The sequence below is a fragment of the Stegostoma tigrinum genome, chromosome 22 (genome assembly GCF_030684315.1).
Source record: "Stegostoma tigrinum isolate sSteTig4 chromosome 22, sSteTig4.hap1, whole genome shotgun sequence".
NCBI classification, from domain to species: Eukaryota; Metazoa; Chordata; class Chondrichthyes; order Orectolobiformes; family Stegostomatidae; genus Stegostoma; species Stegostoma tigrinum.
In genome coordinates, this window is record NC_081375.1 from 17652546 (window position 1) to 17667330 (window position 14785).

At 42.2% G+C, this 14785-nt stretch overlaps 1 protein-coding gene across 4 annotated transcripts; it reads left to right on the forward strand.

Annotated features, from left to right (window-relative positions):
• The first annotated feature begins 1454 nt into the window (after nucleotides 1-1454).
• LOC125463688 (inward rectifier potassium channel 2) lies at nucleotides 1455-12738 on the forward strand. Of its 4 annotated transcripts, none has more exons than XM_048555262.2 (2): nucleotides 1455-1657; nucleotides 7769-12738. In XM_048555262.2, the coding sequence occupies exon 2, from the start codon at nucleotides 7989-7991 to the stop codon at nucleotides 9267-9269; it is 1281 nt and encodes a 426-aa protein (XP_048411219.1). In that variant the 5' UTR covers nucleotides 1455-1657; nucleotides 7769-7988; the 3' UTR covers nucleotides 9270-12738. The 4 variants fall into 4 exon arrangements, with proteins under 4 accessions (XP_048411219.1, XP_048411222.1, XP_048411221.1 ...); XM_048555265.2 differs by lacking the exon at nucleotides 1455-1657 and adding an exon at nucleotides 2030-3412; XM_048555264.2 differs by lacking the exon at nucleotides 1455-1657 and adding an exon at nucleotides 3427-3801.
• Nucleotides 12739-14785: the final 2047 nt, after the last annotated feature.

A 14785-nucleotide genomic window follows, 5' to 3' on the forward strand; every position in this document is an offset into this window, starting at 1 on the left:
AATTCTTTTATCTTTGATTCCGACATATCTGCTCCATTGTAAACGGTTTGTTTTTGCAAGTGCGACACTGTTATGATTTTCAAATGTCGTTGTTTGTACAGGAATTTCTGTCGTGATTCCAAGTAAAGGTCTCCCCCACTACACATCAGCCAGGAGGCCAAATGTGCTAATTGATGTGTAGAGGATAACTGCGCATGAAAATAAAATGACAAAATAAGTCCAACTTTTGGATGTAACTGATTGTCAATCGAATCTGGAGCTCGTTAATGATATTAAACAATGCGTACACGCCAACTTGTATAATGTGAAAACACAGGCTCTAAAGCTTGTGGCCAATTCATTGCTTCATTGCTGTTCGATAGTTTTAACCTTATTAAAGGAGGCCTTCAGTAAATAATCACTCCGCCGATTACAGCATTATCATTGTTGCCATCGAGCACCCTGGCTACTTAATAAAGTCAGTTTTAGAAACAAAATAAACTTGAAGCTTTGACCCGGTTCAACTAAGTGGAACGTTTAACCTCCGAGAGAGTTACCTTGGGAATATCTTCAAACAGCAGTCTGGGAGATTTAAACAGAGGGAGAGAGAGAGCAAGGAATGGGTTCTTGCCAACGGGCACAGAATCAGCAGTCTGCTACAGCAAGTTCCCAGATCTTAACAATCTCTTTCATGTTTAGGATTCTGGCGCTGATATCCCGTCACACAATATTCCTCGGGATGGATACTGGCAATATAAATACACACAGTCCAAAACCAAAAAAAAACCCAAAATATTTGGTCAATGACTTTAGTGACCCCTCGGTCTTGATAACAGGAGAACGAGGGAGGGACCAAAGTTGCGGACTTGGTGAGATTGGCGACAATTATGGAGAGTATTAACAGTGGAAGACTGTAGTCTTTGAATTTGCCCAGCAGGGATAACTTCACAACTCACGGCATTTTTTTTCACTCTTATAAGACCGTAAGGGAACACTGGGATTCCCCGTGAAAGACGCAACATAAAGAAACGCAAGACATATAAAGTGATCGATTTATTGTCGAGAGGGACATTAGCTAAAGGAGAACCAGCGCAAGTAAACGGAAGCACAATTCTTTTCACCCCCACTGCCTTCATTGTTCGCCATATCGCTCTTCAATCTTGTCCTGCTGTTTTAATACAAGTTTTGTAGATCTCAGCCAAAGGCTTTGCTGCATCGACCCCAGGCCCTCTCGGTTAATGGATTGTCAGTTTCAGAGTTGAAATGGACGCAATAAGAGACGGCGCTGGGGTGGTTTGGTATGGGGGCCGGGGGAGGTGTGGAAGGCTGCGGACGAAGTTTCTGTCGGTTATTGGTCAAACAGGGCCGTCACTCATCCAGATCGCCGGAGGATTGGCGGAAATGCGTGACCGGGGCGGGACTCCTTCCCCAGCCGGCGCGCTTTATATCTCTGAGTGAAGTTGAGTGGTGTCAGAAACAGACCGCAACAGGACAGGATTATATCTACGGTATATGAACCCCCGTTCCACCTTCACCCACCTCTTCTCCCCCCAATCCCTCTCACTCACCTCAGAGAGAAAGAAAACAAAAGAATAACCACAGTTACTGCAATCTCCGAGCTAGAGCAGGTTACAGCCGCTGGATTTCAAATGACACTCTCGCTGCAAACACTGAGCAGGTAACCAGGATTCCTACTATCTCTTAAAATCAAACCTTTCTGTTTCTCCCACTCAAGTCCCCAGAGGCTTAAAGTGTCTTGCTGCAGCTAAAGCAGACAAACCACGCAAGGCAGAGCGACTTTTCTGTTGGACTGACCAGGTTTGAACGCTGTAATTTGAGAGGGGCGGTGTAAACGGGCTGAGTGGTAGACCTTTCGTTCAGAATCTCCGCATTTCTGTTGACGAGGAAGGAGGTACAGTGTGGGGAGGAGGGGAGGGGGTAAAGAGTGGAAAATGTCCTTCCTCCCCCACCCCCCCAAAAAAAACCCTCCTCTCCTGGGTGACGACCTCTAACAAGCGGCGGCGTTGTTGCATCAGATGTGTTACGACTACCGGTTTGAGAGCTTAGGGCCGTCAGTCCAAATGGAAGAATATGTATATGTTGAAATGAGATTTTTTTTCATTGTTTGTCATGGCTGGAAGTTTAAGGGAATTGGATTCAAAGAGCGCGCACGATTCGAGCTTGGCTTTTTTCTCCCTCCCCGGTTTTGATTCGTCTCAGGCCAGTTTGTGTACTTTTGAGAAAGGAGTGTTGTCAGGAGAGCGACAGTAGATCGTTGTCACAAATACTGTGTAGAACGCGGTTGGGCTAAAACACTGGGTTTTTTCTTTTTGCTGTCTGTCACTTCTCCCTCCCCTTTCGGTTAAAATGCAAGAGACGGGACAAGTGCGATAGTTTGGGCCGCTCTGGAAGTTCTTCATTGAGCTATTCTGCTCGCCAAACAAAAAAATAAGAAGTTGGCAGCTGAAGTAGGAAGTTCGGAATTTAAGGGCGTTGATAGCAAAATGATATTTTGAAAGTGGCATGGGGAGGGAAAGTCAGTCCCGCTGAAACATTTTCGGACAACCAGCTTCATCAGTGTGGAGAAGATTTCTTTTCCCGGTTGTAATTCTGCAAGAGTTTTGTACGGCTTTGGACAGAAGGGGAATGGGGTTTATGAAGCGATTCGCGTTCCGGACACTTCCACTCTCTCATGTCCTCGAAAGCCATTCCAGATTACCCTGACCTTTCTTTAAAATATTGTTTATGTTTTTTTTAAAGAAGTTTATTTGCGCTGTCTCGCCGCGTCCAATTTGTAAACACGGTGAGAATTCCCAGTCTAAGCCTAGACAACAGATTTTTTTTCTTGCCAAATAACACGTGTTCGCCGGGGTAATTGTTACACTGAGTGAGCTACACCGAATGAATCCGGACGAGGAGTCGAAACTGGGCGGTTCAGTGAGTCACCCGACACGCGCGCTAAAAAAGGACTCACTTTAGCAAAACCCGCAGCTCCAGCCTGAGCCGCAGAGCAGTTCAAGCCGGCAGCATCCTACATTCCAGTCTCTGCCGAGCTGTACCACACCTCTCAAACCACGCCTCACGCTTCCAGACATGTGCACCCTCCTGTCCCCTACTTTGCACCCGCTTACCATCTCTTCAGCTCAGTCACCAGCCCCTTCCTCCTTCTCTCTCGGGATTCAGGCGGCACGAATCTCCTGCTGCCGGGAAGTCTCTGGTGTACTTGCCGCTACTGTCAGCGCTGAGGCAGCAACAAGTGCATGGCAACTTCAGCAGGATTCCCCCAAGGAATTTTGCTGCTTCCTCCGGCAGGGAGTAGCTGGGGCTTGGGGGTTCAGACCTCGGGAAAACAAGGGGAGAGGGGAGACAGCCGCTGGGGAGCTGCACGGGGGAACAGTGTACATCTTGTGCATCACTGATAGTCGAGACTTTGGTAAGTCTGTCGCCACACTAGCCGGGATGAGGGAGGGAGAGAAAGGGCAGCCGGTTTCTCTTTCGGAGCGGGGAGAAGCATCAAGCTTGGACTGGCATCTGAAAGCGAAAGCAGGAGACGAACAAACTTCCAAACGCGGAGAGAAGTGCTCAGATGCAGCTTTTGTTAGGCAGGCTTTTAACGCTGAGCTGCGATAACTGTCGCTATTATACACAGCCGAAAAAGGACAATGTTTTTTTTAGAAACCTGGTCCTATTGTTTTTATTTTGGGGGTCGTGGACAAAAGACAAACATTCCCAACCCCTGTCTGAACTTCACAGCTGTTAATTTAATGTTAACACCGTCCCAACACAAACATGTTTCCGAATTCATTTCGCCGTGATCACAAGGTACTTCAGATGGGAAGGGGCAAAGACTTGAGCGGTTCCTATCCACTGTTATGTTTCCAGTGAAGTTTCTATCCCTGTTCGGCTTGTGAGAATACAGTTAGTAAACAACAATAGGGCTCGGGCTGAGGCGGAACTGTTAACGAAGGAGGAGCAGGATGCCAGAGAAAGTCAGGAGTGTGGGAGAAAGCGGGCGAGAGAGGGCAGACTGCGCTCGGTGACAGAGAGTGTGAGGACAGGCTGAGGTTGGACGCCAGGACCGTCAGACAGTCGTGTGCAAGAACGGCAAACGGCTCTGAGGAGCACTGAGTGGTTTCTTTCCAGGGAGAGAGAGAGAGAGAGAGACCAGGAAGTGTGTCTGGGCAGAAAGGTGACGTTACCCCCAGAAACCCGAGCTACCCAGACTGATCAAACCCTTCCCTGTATCTTATGGCATGAACAATGGGTCAGAATTTATCCCTCCTCCGTTCATTGCAAGGACACATCATCGTCAGGGGCTGTTGTGGAGCGGCGGGTAGTGCCCTGCTCTGAAGCAGGAATCCCGAGTCCAAGTCTCATCTGCTCCAGAGTGTGTGTGTGTGTGTGTGTGTGTGTAATAACTTCTCTGAACAGGTTCGTTAGGAAGTGTATCCAATCACCATCAGCAGATCAGGATGATAACGCGAGGTGATCCAGATGTTTCTGGGAAAATCTGAAGCAGCCTGACTCCGCCAGGGGAAGGTTTGGGGGGGGGGGGGGCGGGGTGTCGCATGCCTGACAGCCCAGCGTTGTTGGCCCGACAACATCATAACCTGATGCTTGGAAGCGGCCCCGGAGGCTGGGTGGCTGGGACAGTGCAGAGTGCAGCTTCTTGCAGAGCAAAAAGTACACCCTGGTCCCGTCCGTAGCCCTTTTGCTTGAGTGAAGGTACTTTTCTGCGCATGTTCCGACCGCTGTTCAACGCAGAGCCGCCACCGGACTGTTGTACTGCTGAGGGCTACGAGTCAAGTACCGTCCCTGGGCGTGCTGTCTGTACCCTACCCCATCCCGGGAAGTCTGCCCACTCCGAGGGTTCGGCTTTGCCCAGCTGGTACTGCAAGTTCGGCAGCACGGTTTATCACCGACTGGAGGGAGCAGTTGTAATTTCCGTGTGTTTGATCGTTAAGGTAATGTCATACAATCATGTAGGTGGTGTGCGTTGGCATCACGCTGTGAGTGAGTCGCAAACCGAATGGACAGTTTGGAGATCTTGAAAGGCCCTTTTCTCTCTGGGAATACTCTTGTCCGCATCCAGCCCCTGTTGACTCAGGGAGTAGGCTGGAAGCTGGGTCCCTGGGGCAGATGCATGAGATAGAACGCAAGGTATATGTGCCAGCCTCCCCCCTTTTAATCAAACACGTTTTCAGCTATTTACCGACTAGCTGGAAGGCTTAATATAACGGAGAAAAAAGAATCTAAAGAGATTTGCCAGTTTTGTTTTCCTGAAACCATTTACGATCTGGAGATTAACTTCCAAGATGAAATTGCTATGTGTGTGTGTGTGTGTGTAAAATAATTCCTAGGGCCTTGCGGGTGGGTGTAGAGAGGGAGAGAGGAGAGAGGAGAATGGGACTTACTGATCGCGTTTGCAGCCAACTAGCACGGGCGCTGTCGGCCGAGCTGTCTCAATCTACATATGCAGGTCATCTGAGGCTAGTAATACCAAAAACTAAAGGGACCGATATGAGTTTGCACGGTAACTTGCAAATGAAACTTGATGCAGATAAACATGCGCTTAAATTATTGGGGCCCGAGCTTTGTATGGGGACACATTAAATAAATTCCCTGGTGTCAAACTAATCGGGTTGAGATTGAAGGGGATCTGGGATCAATAGTGATTCTGTTATTGTGTAACAATAAAAGAAACCAGAAACAGGGTTTCTGATCATTGTGAAAAATAGATGTCAGCCATTTAGCTAAAGCTGTACAGAGCACTGTTCAAATCTTGTTGTGCGTTCCGAATGCATTGAGTTGTTAAAACTCAAGGGAAAACATCATTCTTGGATACAGTACAGAGAAGTACAGGTGGATGTTCCCTCGTGTCAAGAGTTGTGGAAAAATAAAGTTTGTAAAAGAACCCTGGAATATTCTGCTCCAAAAGGAGAATGAGACGCATTAATGTGATTCACAAAATCCTGAATGCAATCAGAAATATGAACTGGGCTTTTCTTTGAGTTAAACCATATTTTAAGAGAAGACAAAATCATTTAAAAACTGAAAAGGAATTTCACATTGATGTTGGGAAGCCAGGAGTAATTGATATCCGGGTAATGTAACACCAGATTGTATTTATATCGGATTTTCATGACCCCTGGCTGTCCTGGAACATTCGCAACCAGCAAATAATCTTTTGAGTCGCGTCTCTGTTTTAATATAAGAACGTTAGCAGACAATTTGTAGACAGCAATGTCCCATGAACAGAAATGACATTAAATGGCGAAATAATGTCCAACTGTTGTGCTGAGGGGTAAGCAGTGATGATGGCTCTGACCGAATTTGCCAGACTTGCTTTCAATACTGTTGTGGAATCTTTTATATTCAGTTAAGGAGGCAAATTGAAGTTTGGTTTAATGTGGTTCAGGTCTTAAACCCTAAACCTTTCTTTTTGAGATGAAACTGTTACTTTCTGAGTTGTTGCTAACTGTCTTATATAACATCTTAACACCTGTCTTGATAACTTGGTTCACATTGGTCGTTTAAAATATAACTGGGACATTTAAACATGTTCCTTCTAGTACCAGAGCTAGGTTTTGTTACCTATCCAATACATTCCTAACTCTCTATTCTAGATGGATCCTGATTTGTCTAGTTGTATTCACAGTTAAACTGCCACATTTTGGTTGTAAAATAAGTTCTATGTATGTGATACATATGTCTCTTTAGGTGCAATAGTCTCCCTTCTGACTTGCACCACTTACTTTCTCGATATTGATTACTACAGGGGAAAGACGGCGAAAGAAAGTGAAAGATTAATGAAAACAATATGAGCGTCTGAATTGGGACTCATAAGTGATCATCAGTTTTAGCTGCCTCGTTTGTAAACACTGTGGCTCTAATATGCTGATGTCAAAACTTAATTGTATTGCTATGTTTCATTGGTATTCTTTTATTTTATTTGGCTATTTGGCGACACAGTAAAATTATACACATGACTGTTAAGTGGCTTATTTAACAATCTGTGTATTACTGCATTGCCTTTGCTATAATTTCTATGATTAAGAAATACATATAAATAAAAGTAAAATTGAAGAGCTGTTAGTTTCACAACACATTCATGATGCAAATCACACATCAAAGTAGAATGAGATTTGCATTGACATCATCCCTCGTCATAGCAAACTGAAAGAAATGGGAAGACGTATTAATACACCTCTTATATGGCTTGTTGTATATAATTAGACTGAGGTGATTAGTTATACTTAAGATCACTTTAATCTCATGCAGGATGAAATGAGAAGTGTCAGGCTCAGGCACTTTGAGAAGCAGTAAAGTTTCCATTTCAACCTAGCTTGTGAGTTACTGGGTTTGAATTGCATATTTGTTATAAAATACCACCACTTCTGAAGCCCACAAGTTTAGGTGATTGTGAGTATCCATCATGACACAGATATTGGATTGTTTATAAGGTAATGGATCAATGTGATCCAGTTAAAACTAATGCCCTAATTTAACAAGTGCTGCAAATGATTTCTCTGTCCTTGCATTACTCTAACATTACAAAGTGTAATTTTCATCCTTAATCACCAATAAAGCATATTAGACATAAAAAAAGCAGTGTTAGAACTTCTCAAATTAATTTAGCATTTTAATTATCAAGATTTGGCTCTTATCTTTATTTTAGCTAACAGTAACATCCAAAAATGCTTCCTGTAAATTGCTGGAATTATTTAAACTTTATTATTCCAGGCTGTCATTTTATTTGACAGTAACTTTAATTTTGTTTCATTTTCAGATCATGCACCAATGAGTGCTGAATTACAACACACTATTGGATAACCAAGTTGTCCTTAAAAAAGAGACGGCTTGGTGGAGCCAAGGACTCTTGCAGAAGCCTACTTTCACAGATGTGGTGTGCTCTTCCTTAACGTTCAAAACTGTTTCTTCAAAGGTTGTTCCAGAAATTTTCAAGACTGTATCCCAAAGTAGAAACGCAGCAGTCCCAGGCGTTGGCAATGGGCAGCGTGCGTGCCAACCGCTACAGCATTGTGTCCTCAGAGGAAGACGGGATGAAACTAGCTACCATGGCAGTTGCCAACGGCTATGGCAATGGCAAAAGCAAGATACATACCAGGCAACAGTGCCGGAGCAGATTTGTGAAGAAAGATGGCCATTGCAATGTTCAGTTTGTAAATATGAGCGAGAAGGGGCAACGCTACTTGTCAGACATCTTCACAACATGTGTGGACATTCGTTGGCGGTGGATGCTGGTCATCTTCTGCCTGTCTTTCATCTTGTCCTGGCTGTTGTTTGGGTGCATGTTTTGGCTTATTGCACTGATGCATGGTGACTTGGACAACAAAGAAATGCATAAACCATGTGTTTCAGAGGTCAAAAGCTTTACAGCTGCATTTCTATTCTCCATTGAGACTCAGACCACGATTGGATATGGCTTCCGTTGTGTGACAGAAGAGTGCCCCATAGCTGTGTTCATAGTAGTCTTTCAGTCCATTGTGGGCTGCATCATTGATGCTTTCATCATTGGTGCTGTCATGGCCAAGATGGCCAAACCAAAAAAGAGAAATGAGACACTCATTTTCAGTGACAGTGCTGTGATTGCTATGAGAGATGGAAAGCTCTGTTTAATGTGGCGAGTTGGAAATTTACGAAAGAGCCATTTAGTGGAAGCCCATGTAAGGGCCCAGCTGCTTAAATCTAGAATAACACCAGAGGGTGAATACATACCCTTGGATCAAGTAGATGTTAATGTAGGCTTTGATAGTGGAATAGATAGAATATTTCTAGTGTCGCCTATTACAATAGTACATGAAATTGATGAAGACAGTCCTTTCTATGACTTGAGCAAACAGGACATGGACAATGCAGATTTTGAAATTGTCGTGATTCTTGAAGGAATGGTGGAAGCTACAGCAATGACCACACAGTGTCGCAGCTCGTATCTTGCAAGTGAAATTCTCTGGGGTCACCGATTTGAACCAGTGCTCTTTGAGGAGAAAAATTACTACAAAGTTGATTATTCCCGCTTTCACAAAACCTACGAGGTTCCTAATACGCCTCTCTGCTGTGCCAGGGATTTGGCAGAAAAGAAATACATACTCTCCACACCCAACACTTTCTGCTATGAAAATGAGGTGGCCCTCATGAACAAAGACGATGAGGACAGTGAGGCTGGGACACCAGATAGTCCAAGTACAGAGACACTAACTAACACGGACCATAATCAGGCCACCGTCCCATTAGAGCCTCGCCCCCTCAGACGAGAATCTGAAATCTAACATCTAAAATGTATCTTTTTCTTTAAAAAAAAGATAATGTATCCATCCAAGCATATTATGCTTAACTGTGCCCAGAACAGCACATCAAGAAAAGGGTACTGTTGAAGTCAGGCTTTGCTGAAAGGCAGTCCTACAGAGGTTGTTCTTCTTTAGTGACAGATGGTAGGAGAACAATTCTTTCAAACAAAGCACTAATAATAATTTTTAACCTGATAAGGAGGCACATAATAGCAAATGCAGTAGCATATATATATATATAATATACATATATGGCAAAACTTGAACTTGCAGGAAAGACTGGATGGACGTAAGTTAACCCAAAACATTATCTACACCGATCAAAATGGCTCTCAATGGAAACTTAAAGCTCTGAGCGAGGCTTTCATCTGCTCTGAAATGGTTTAACTGAACTCCTGAAAGAACAGTGACCACTGAAGAACAATTTAATTGATAAGTTGATAAGTGAAGTTGCGGCTTATATAATATTTATTTTTGAAGTTTTCTTCTATTGATTTATTGTGATCAAATCAAAACCAGTATTTATGATTCCTTTTGTTCCTCTAAAACCGGCAATTAAAATTTGGTTTGATTTTCTTACTCCTAGTTCTTTTAAAATTGACCGACTTCAGTTTCCAAAGAATTGGCCGACTTAAATCTTGATGGTAGTCTCCCACACATGAAAACTTTGACAATTCGCTGCACTGACTCTATGAAGTTCATAGTTCCACTGTTCAGAAAAGAAGTAAATGCATGAAGATAATCTTTGTCCGTTATTAGCAAATCTTACTGTCTCCCTTTTCCAGAAGTATGTATATCATAAAGTCAAGTTTAACTAATGACAAAGGGCAAGCATGTCTGGCTATTTAACTATTGCAGATGTTGAGATACTTTTCGTTTTCTAACAATCTTTATATGTGAATATAGATCTTCCAAAGGTGAAGCGCAGCGCATTCCTCTCATTTTAAGCAAGTAATGAAACCCAAACCCTTGGCCCTTGCATGTTTATCAGCTTCTTGCTGCTCCACGTTCACTTGATAGGTGGAACAATTTGGCCAAACTTCCCTGGCTGTTGGTATTATCCGGTAATCGCCCAGTAAATGTTGTGACTTGGGTGTAGCATGATGGAAAGACATTCCTCTACTTTGCTGGCTCTTGCCCCCTTCTTCCTTCCCTCTTCACAAGTTGGATCTATTCTCTTGAAACACTCTGATAGCAAGTGAGACATTATTTATGGTGGCAATACACAGTTCTATCCTGCGAATTGAACTTACAGTGCATTGGCTGGAAGTCTAGCTGATCAACCAAGCACCATGACCACTTGCAGTAGAAACAAACCTGGGCTGTATTGCTGCCTTACTGGGATATTATAGGTTATGATTTCTCTGTAGCAAAATAGCTCACAACAGGGTGAAGTAGAAATAGTCTTTCCAGTGAGCAAGTCCTATGGTACTAGCCCTCAGAAGGTTTGAGCATCTGTGGCTTATCTAACCTGCTCATCTGAATGAAGCTGCACAGAGGAGAGAACAATGGAGAGGTCAAATTGCATAGTTTTAATGTTTAAGGTTTCTTTAATGGAATGTTACAAAGAATTTTAAACTCTTTTGATTTCCCATTGTCTGCGCTTGAAAGAGAGCATCCCATTTCTCTTTCCTTTCCACAGCTGTTCAGCTGATGTCACAGCACTAGTTCAAGTCAATAACCCTACATTCCAAAGCTGGTTTGTCTGAGGAAGATGACTTACTGCTGTGAAGACAGATTTAAACTGATTCACCAAAAGTTCACATAATCTTTAAGAAATAGTCAGTTGCACAAAACAGTTTCTGGTCCGCAATGAAGTTGCAGCAGAATTAACTAACTCCAGACCAACTTAGAATAGTGGGAAAAGGGTCACTGAACGTTTTGGTAAAAGAGTTGGCATGTCACCAAGCAAATGACATCCACAGTTTTTCAAAAAAAAATTAATTCAATATTAGGCACACTGGAAGAAAGACAGAACATTTTTAAAAAAAATACCAGTATTTTTTAAGCAGTGAGAGAGGTTAGCAAAACTCAATTTGTTTTGTTGTGGTAGTTAAATATCACTGACCGGCTGAAAGCAGACGGTAATGTGGGGTCAGCACACCTGCCAACTAATTGCAAATGGTCTCCTTGCCAACTCTAATTATAGCTTTATTAGCACATTTTCCCGTGGAGGACTGTTTAGGCAATTGGCAGCTTTCTCTGACCTACAAGTTGCTATGTGTCCTACCGAAACCAAAAACAGTGAACAATATATGACAGCTTGGAACTAGTAATGGGGTTTGGTGGGTGTAGTGGGAGGGTAAATTAACCAATACACACACATGACAGATTAGTTAACTGTAGAGAGAAAATATGCACAAGGCAACTTGAAGATGGATGCTATCCGTCAGTATAAAAATTGCAAAAATACTGCACATGCTGCTAATAAAAGTGCATCCCTCGGTTCCTCAGAATGGAATTTCAACCAAAGAGTATTTACACCAGCAAATAAAGCAATGGTAAAAGAGCAGGAAACCAAGGAGCTGGCTTACAACACTTTGGATTGACCTGCAAAATGCTGCCATTTCACTGAAGAAAAATTAGCACATTTTAAAAATTTAAAAAAACAAAAAAAAACTTTCTTGAACACTTCAGGGCTCAATTGCCTGATGCATATATTTATCAGGAAAAAGAAACAGCATTTTTACAACAGAAAACTCTTGCAATATATAGTTTTTAATAAAATGTACAGTTTATAAATGTTTAATGAATATTTTCATATTTAAAGCCAAATGTAAATAAAGTCAAAATAAGATGCCACATGAGGATAAAAACTGGCAATTCAGTATCTTGTAACAACCAGTAGACCCAAGATGCTGCAGGTTAGCGCAGGTCACTTGATTTTAACATTGTTCAAGCTTAATAGGGTTTGTTACAACTATGAACTTTCATTATTTATTATTTAAGCATGACATAGAGTTAAAATTCATAGAATACCTTAATGACATTAAAAGAAAACTGGTTAGAATTTGGAATGTTGCAATCTTGTCAAGACATGATGAACTAGTTTAACTCTCATGCACTCTTTGTACGAAATATTTCCACTAAAGATATATATTTTTGGCCTTCCTACAAGGCATGTTGGGATAACAAAATTGTGAAGTACTGTAATGTCTATAAAGTATAGCTGCTCTCGACCATTTAACTTATTTAGTGCTGCATGGTGGCCACCTCTCTGCCAGTAAGACTTGTTGTCTTATGAACTCCTTACAGCTTTCCCTACAGACACTTGCAGCTTGTCAAATCTACGGTTGATGATGTTCTTGATTTTATTGTACCTGTACCATTTTTGCAGCCTTTTGTATCAACGTCTTCCTACTGTACTGCACAGATCCACCAATTGTACAGATTTTTTAAAAGAAATGTATGTCTTATTTTATGGTTGAAATAAATTTTTTGTGAAATATTACAGGCTACTGACTTTATCACGCATCCTTGTGTTTTAAGATGATACCTATTCACCAAGAAATTGATTAGAATTCCCACTCATCTGTTGTAGACCATGCTAATCTTTTTATTTGTTCTGTGTTTTTTTCCCCCTGTAAACATTATAAAGGAAATTAGCACACAACAGAAAGGACAGAGAGGGATCACTGACAATAAAGCAACTGCAATAAATCAGATTTCTCCAAATTACTTTAGCCATATTGCCAGAAAATGTGCCAATAAGAAGAGTAAGCTTTGACCTAGGCCCTTAGTCACCTTCTCTGAACATTGCTTTTGCACACTATATAAGGAGCTTTATGGCCTACTTATGCTCTTTTTAATTATGACTGAAATGAGTGTGAACAACCTAAAAAAGAGAGGGAAAATAGTGAAAATTTTAACCACTCATTGACAAAGCTTGATGACTATCATCTAACTAGCTTCATTTTTACTTTTTGTTCATGTTACGGAGCTCATTAGCTGCTTGACAGACAGAAAACGAAAAGGCTGTGGCTACAGCCACATGCTGTTTCTGATGGCTAAAATCAATAAATTAATGTTGCGTGAAGATATGAGCAGAAAGCCAGAGGCAACTGCCTGTGTGATTGATGTACTAAATGCCAGGAACAATAACTGTACCTTATAAAACTTTCTAACAAAGGAGGAAACCATTGCTTTGTATAGACAAAAACAGTGAGATAACTGATTTGTTGCAGATTTTGTGCAATTTCATTCGGAAAATGAATCTTGAACCTGTTTTGCCATTCAGTTGGACTATGATCAATCTGTATATTAACTCCATCTACCTACCTTGGCTCTATCCCAATCAATGTCCCTGCCTAACAAAAATGTATCAATCTCAGCATCTTAGTCAGAGTTGCCCTGGCCAATATTAATCCCTCTTTCAACACTGCAAACAAAACAGATGATCTTATTACCATTGCATTGACATTTATGGGAGATTTCTGTGTACACACTGGTTGCTTCATTAAAGGTACTAAAACAGTGTCTATACTTCAGAGGTACTCCAATGGCTGGAACCTCCATAGTTCATGAAAAACGTGGTATAGTTGCAGTCTTTAATATTTGTAAATCATTGAGGACTTCACTGAGGTCACCATTTGGGCCATATGCCTGTATATCTTTTTAGCGCTGTCAATGTCTTAGAAACCAAACTTTGGCTACGGTCCCAAATTCTGATCCTTTAGATTTAGATTTTCTTGTCATGTGCATTCACCTGCAGGAGTACAGTACTAAGTTTTCAATGTTGCCGTACATGGTGCCATCTCACATGTAAGTACGGAGGCACATAAACTTAAGGACAAGGTAGAAAGAAATAAAGAACGAAGTTGAAAGTTAAACATTATGCCCACACTACATTCTAGCTAAAGCATGTATATCTTGCTGCTGCTCCAACACCCCAGCCTGATCTTTTCACCCCTCTATTCACAGTCTGTTATCACTGATGTTCACACATAAATCTTTCTTAATACATTTGCTGCTGTCTCTGTCTGGCAAATGCTCATGATGTGGAAATACATGCACAACATATGCACAAGTGTCTGAATCCCCCTGCAATGGTTTGTTGATGTGGTGCTTGTTCTGTGCATGTGGGCTTTCAATCCAGGTGCTCCATGTTTAAGTAGAGAGAGAACACGATAAACATTAAAACACATCAGCAAAGTTTATTCAGAGATAGTGGGAACTGCAGATGCTGGAGAATCTGAGATAACAAGGTGTAGAGCTGGATGAACACAGCAGGCCAAGCAGCATCAGAGGAGCAGAAGGCTGATGTTTCGGGTCTGGACCCTTCTTCAGAAATGGGGGAGGGGAAGTGGGCTCTGAAATAAATAGAGAGCGAGGAGAAGGCAAATGGAAGATAGATAAAAGAGCAGACAGGTGGAGAGGAGAAAGACAGGTCAAAGAGGCAGGAATAGAGCCAGTAAAGATGAGTGTAGGTGAGTAGTTAGGGTGGGCTAGGTCAACCCAGGGAAGATGAACAGGTCAAGGAGGCGGGATGAGGCTGGTAG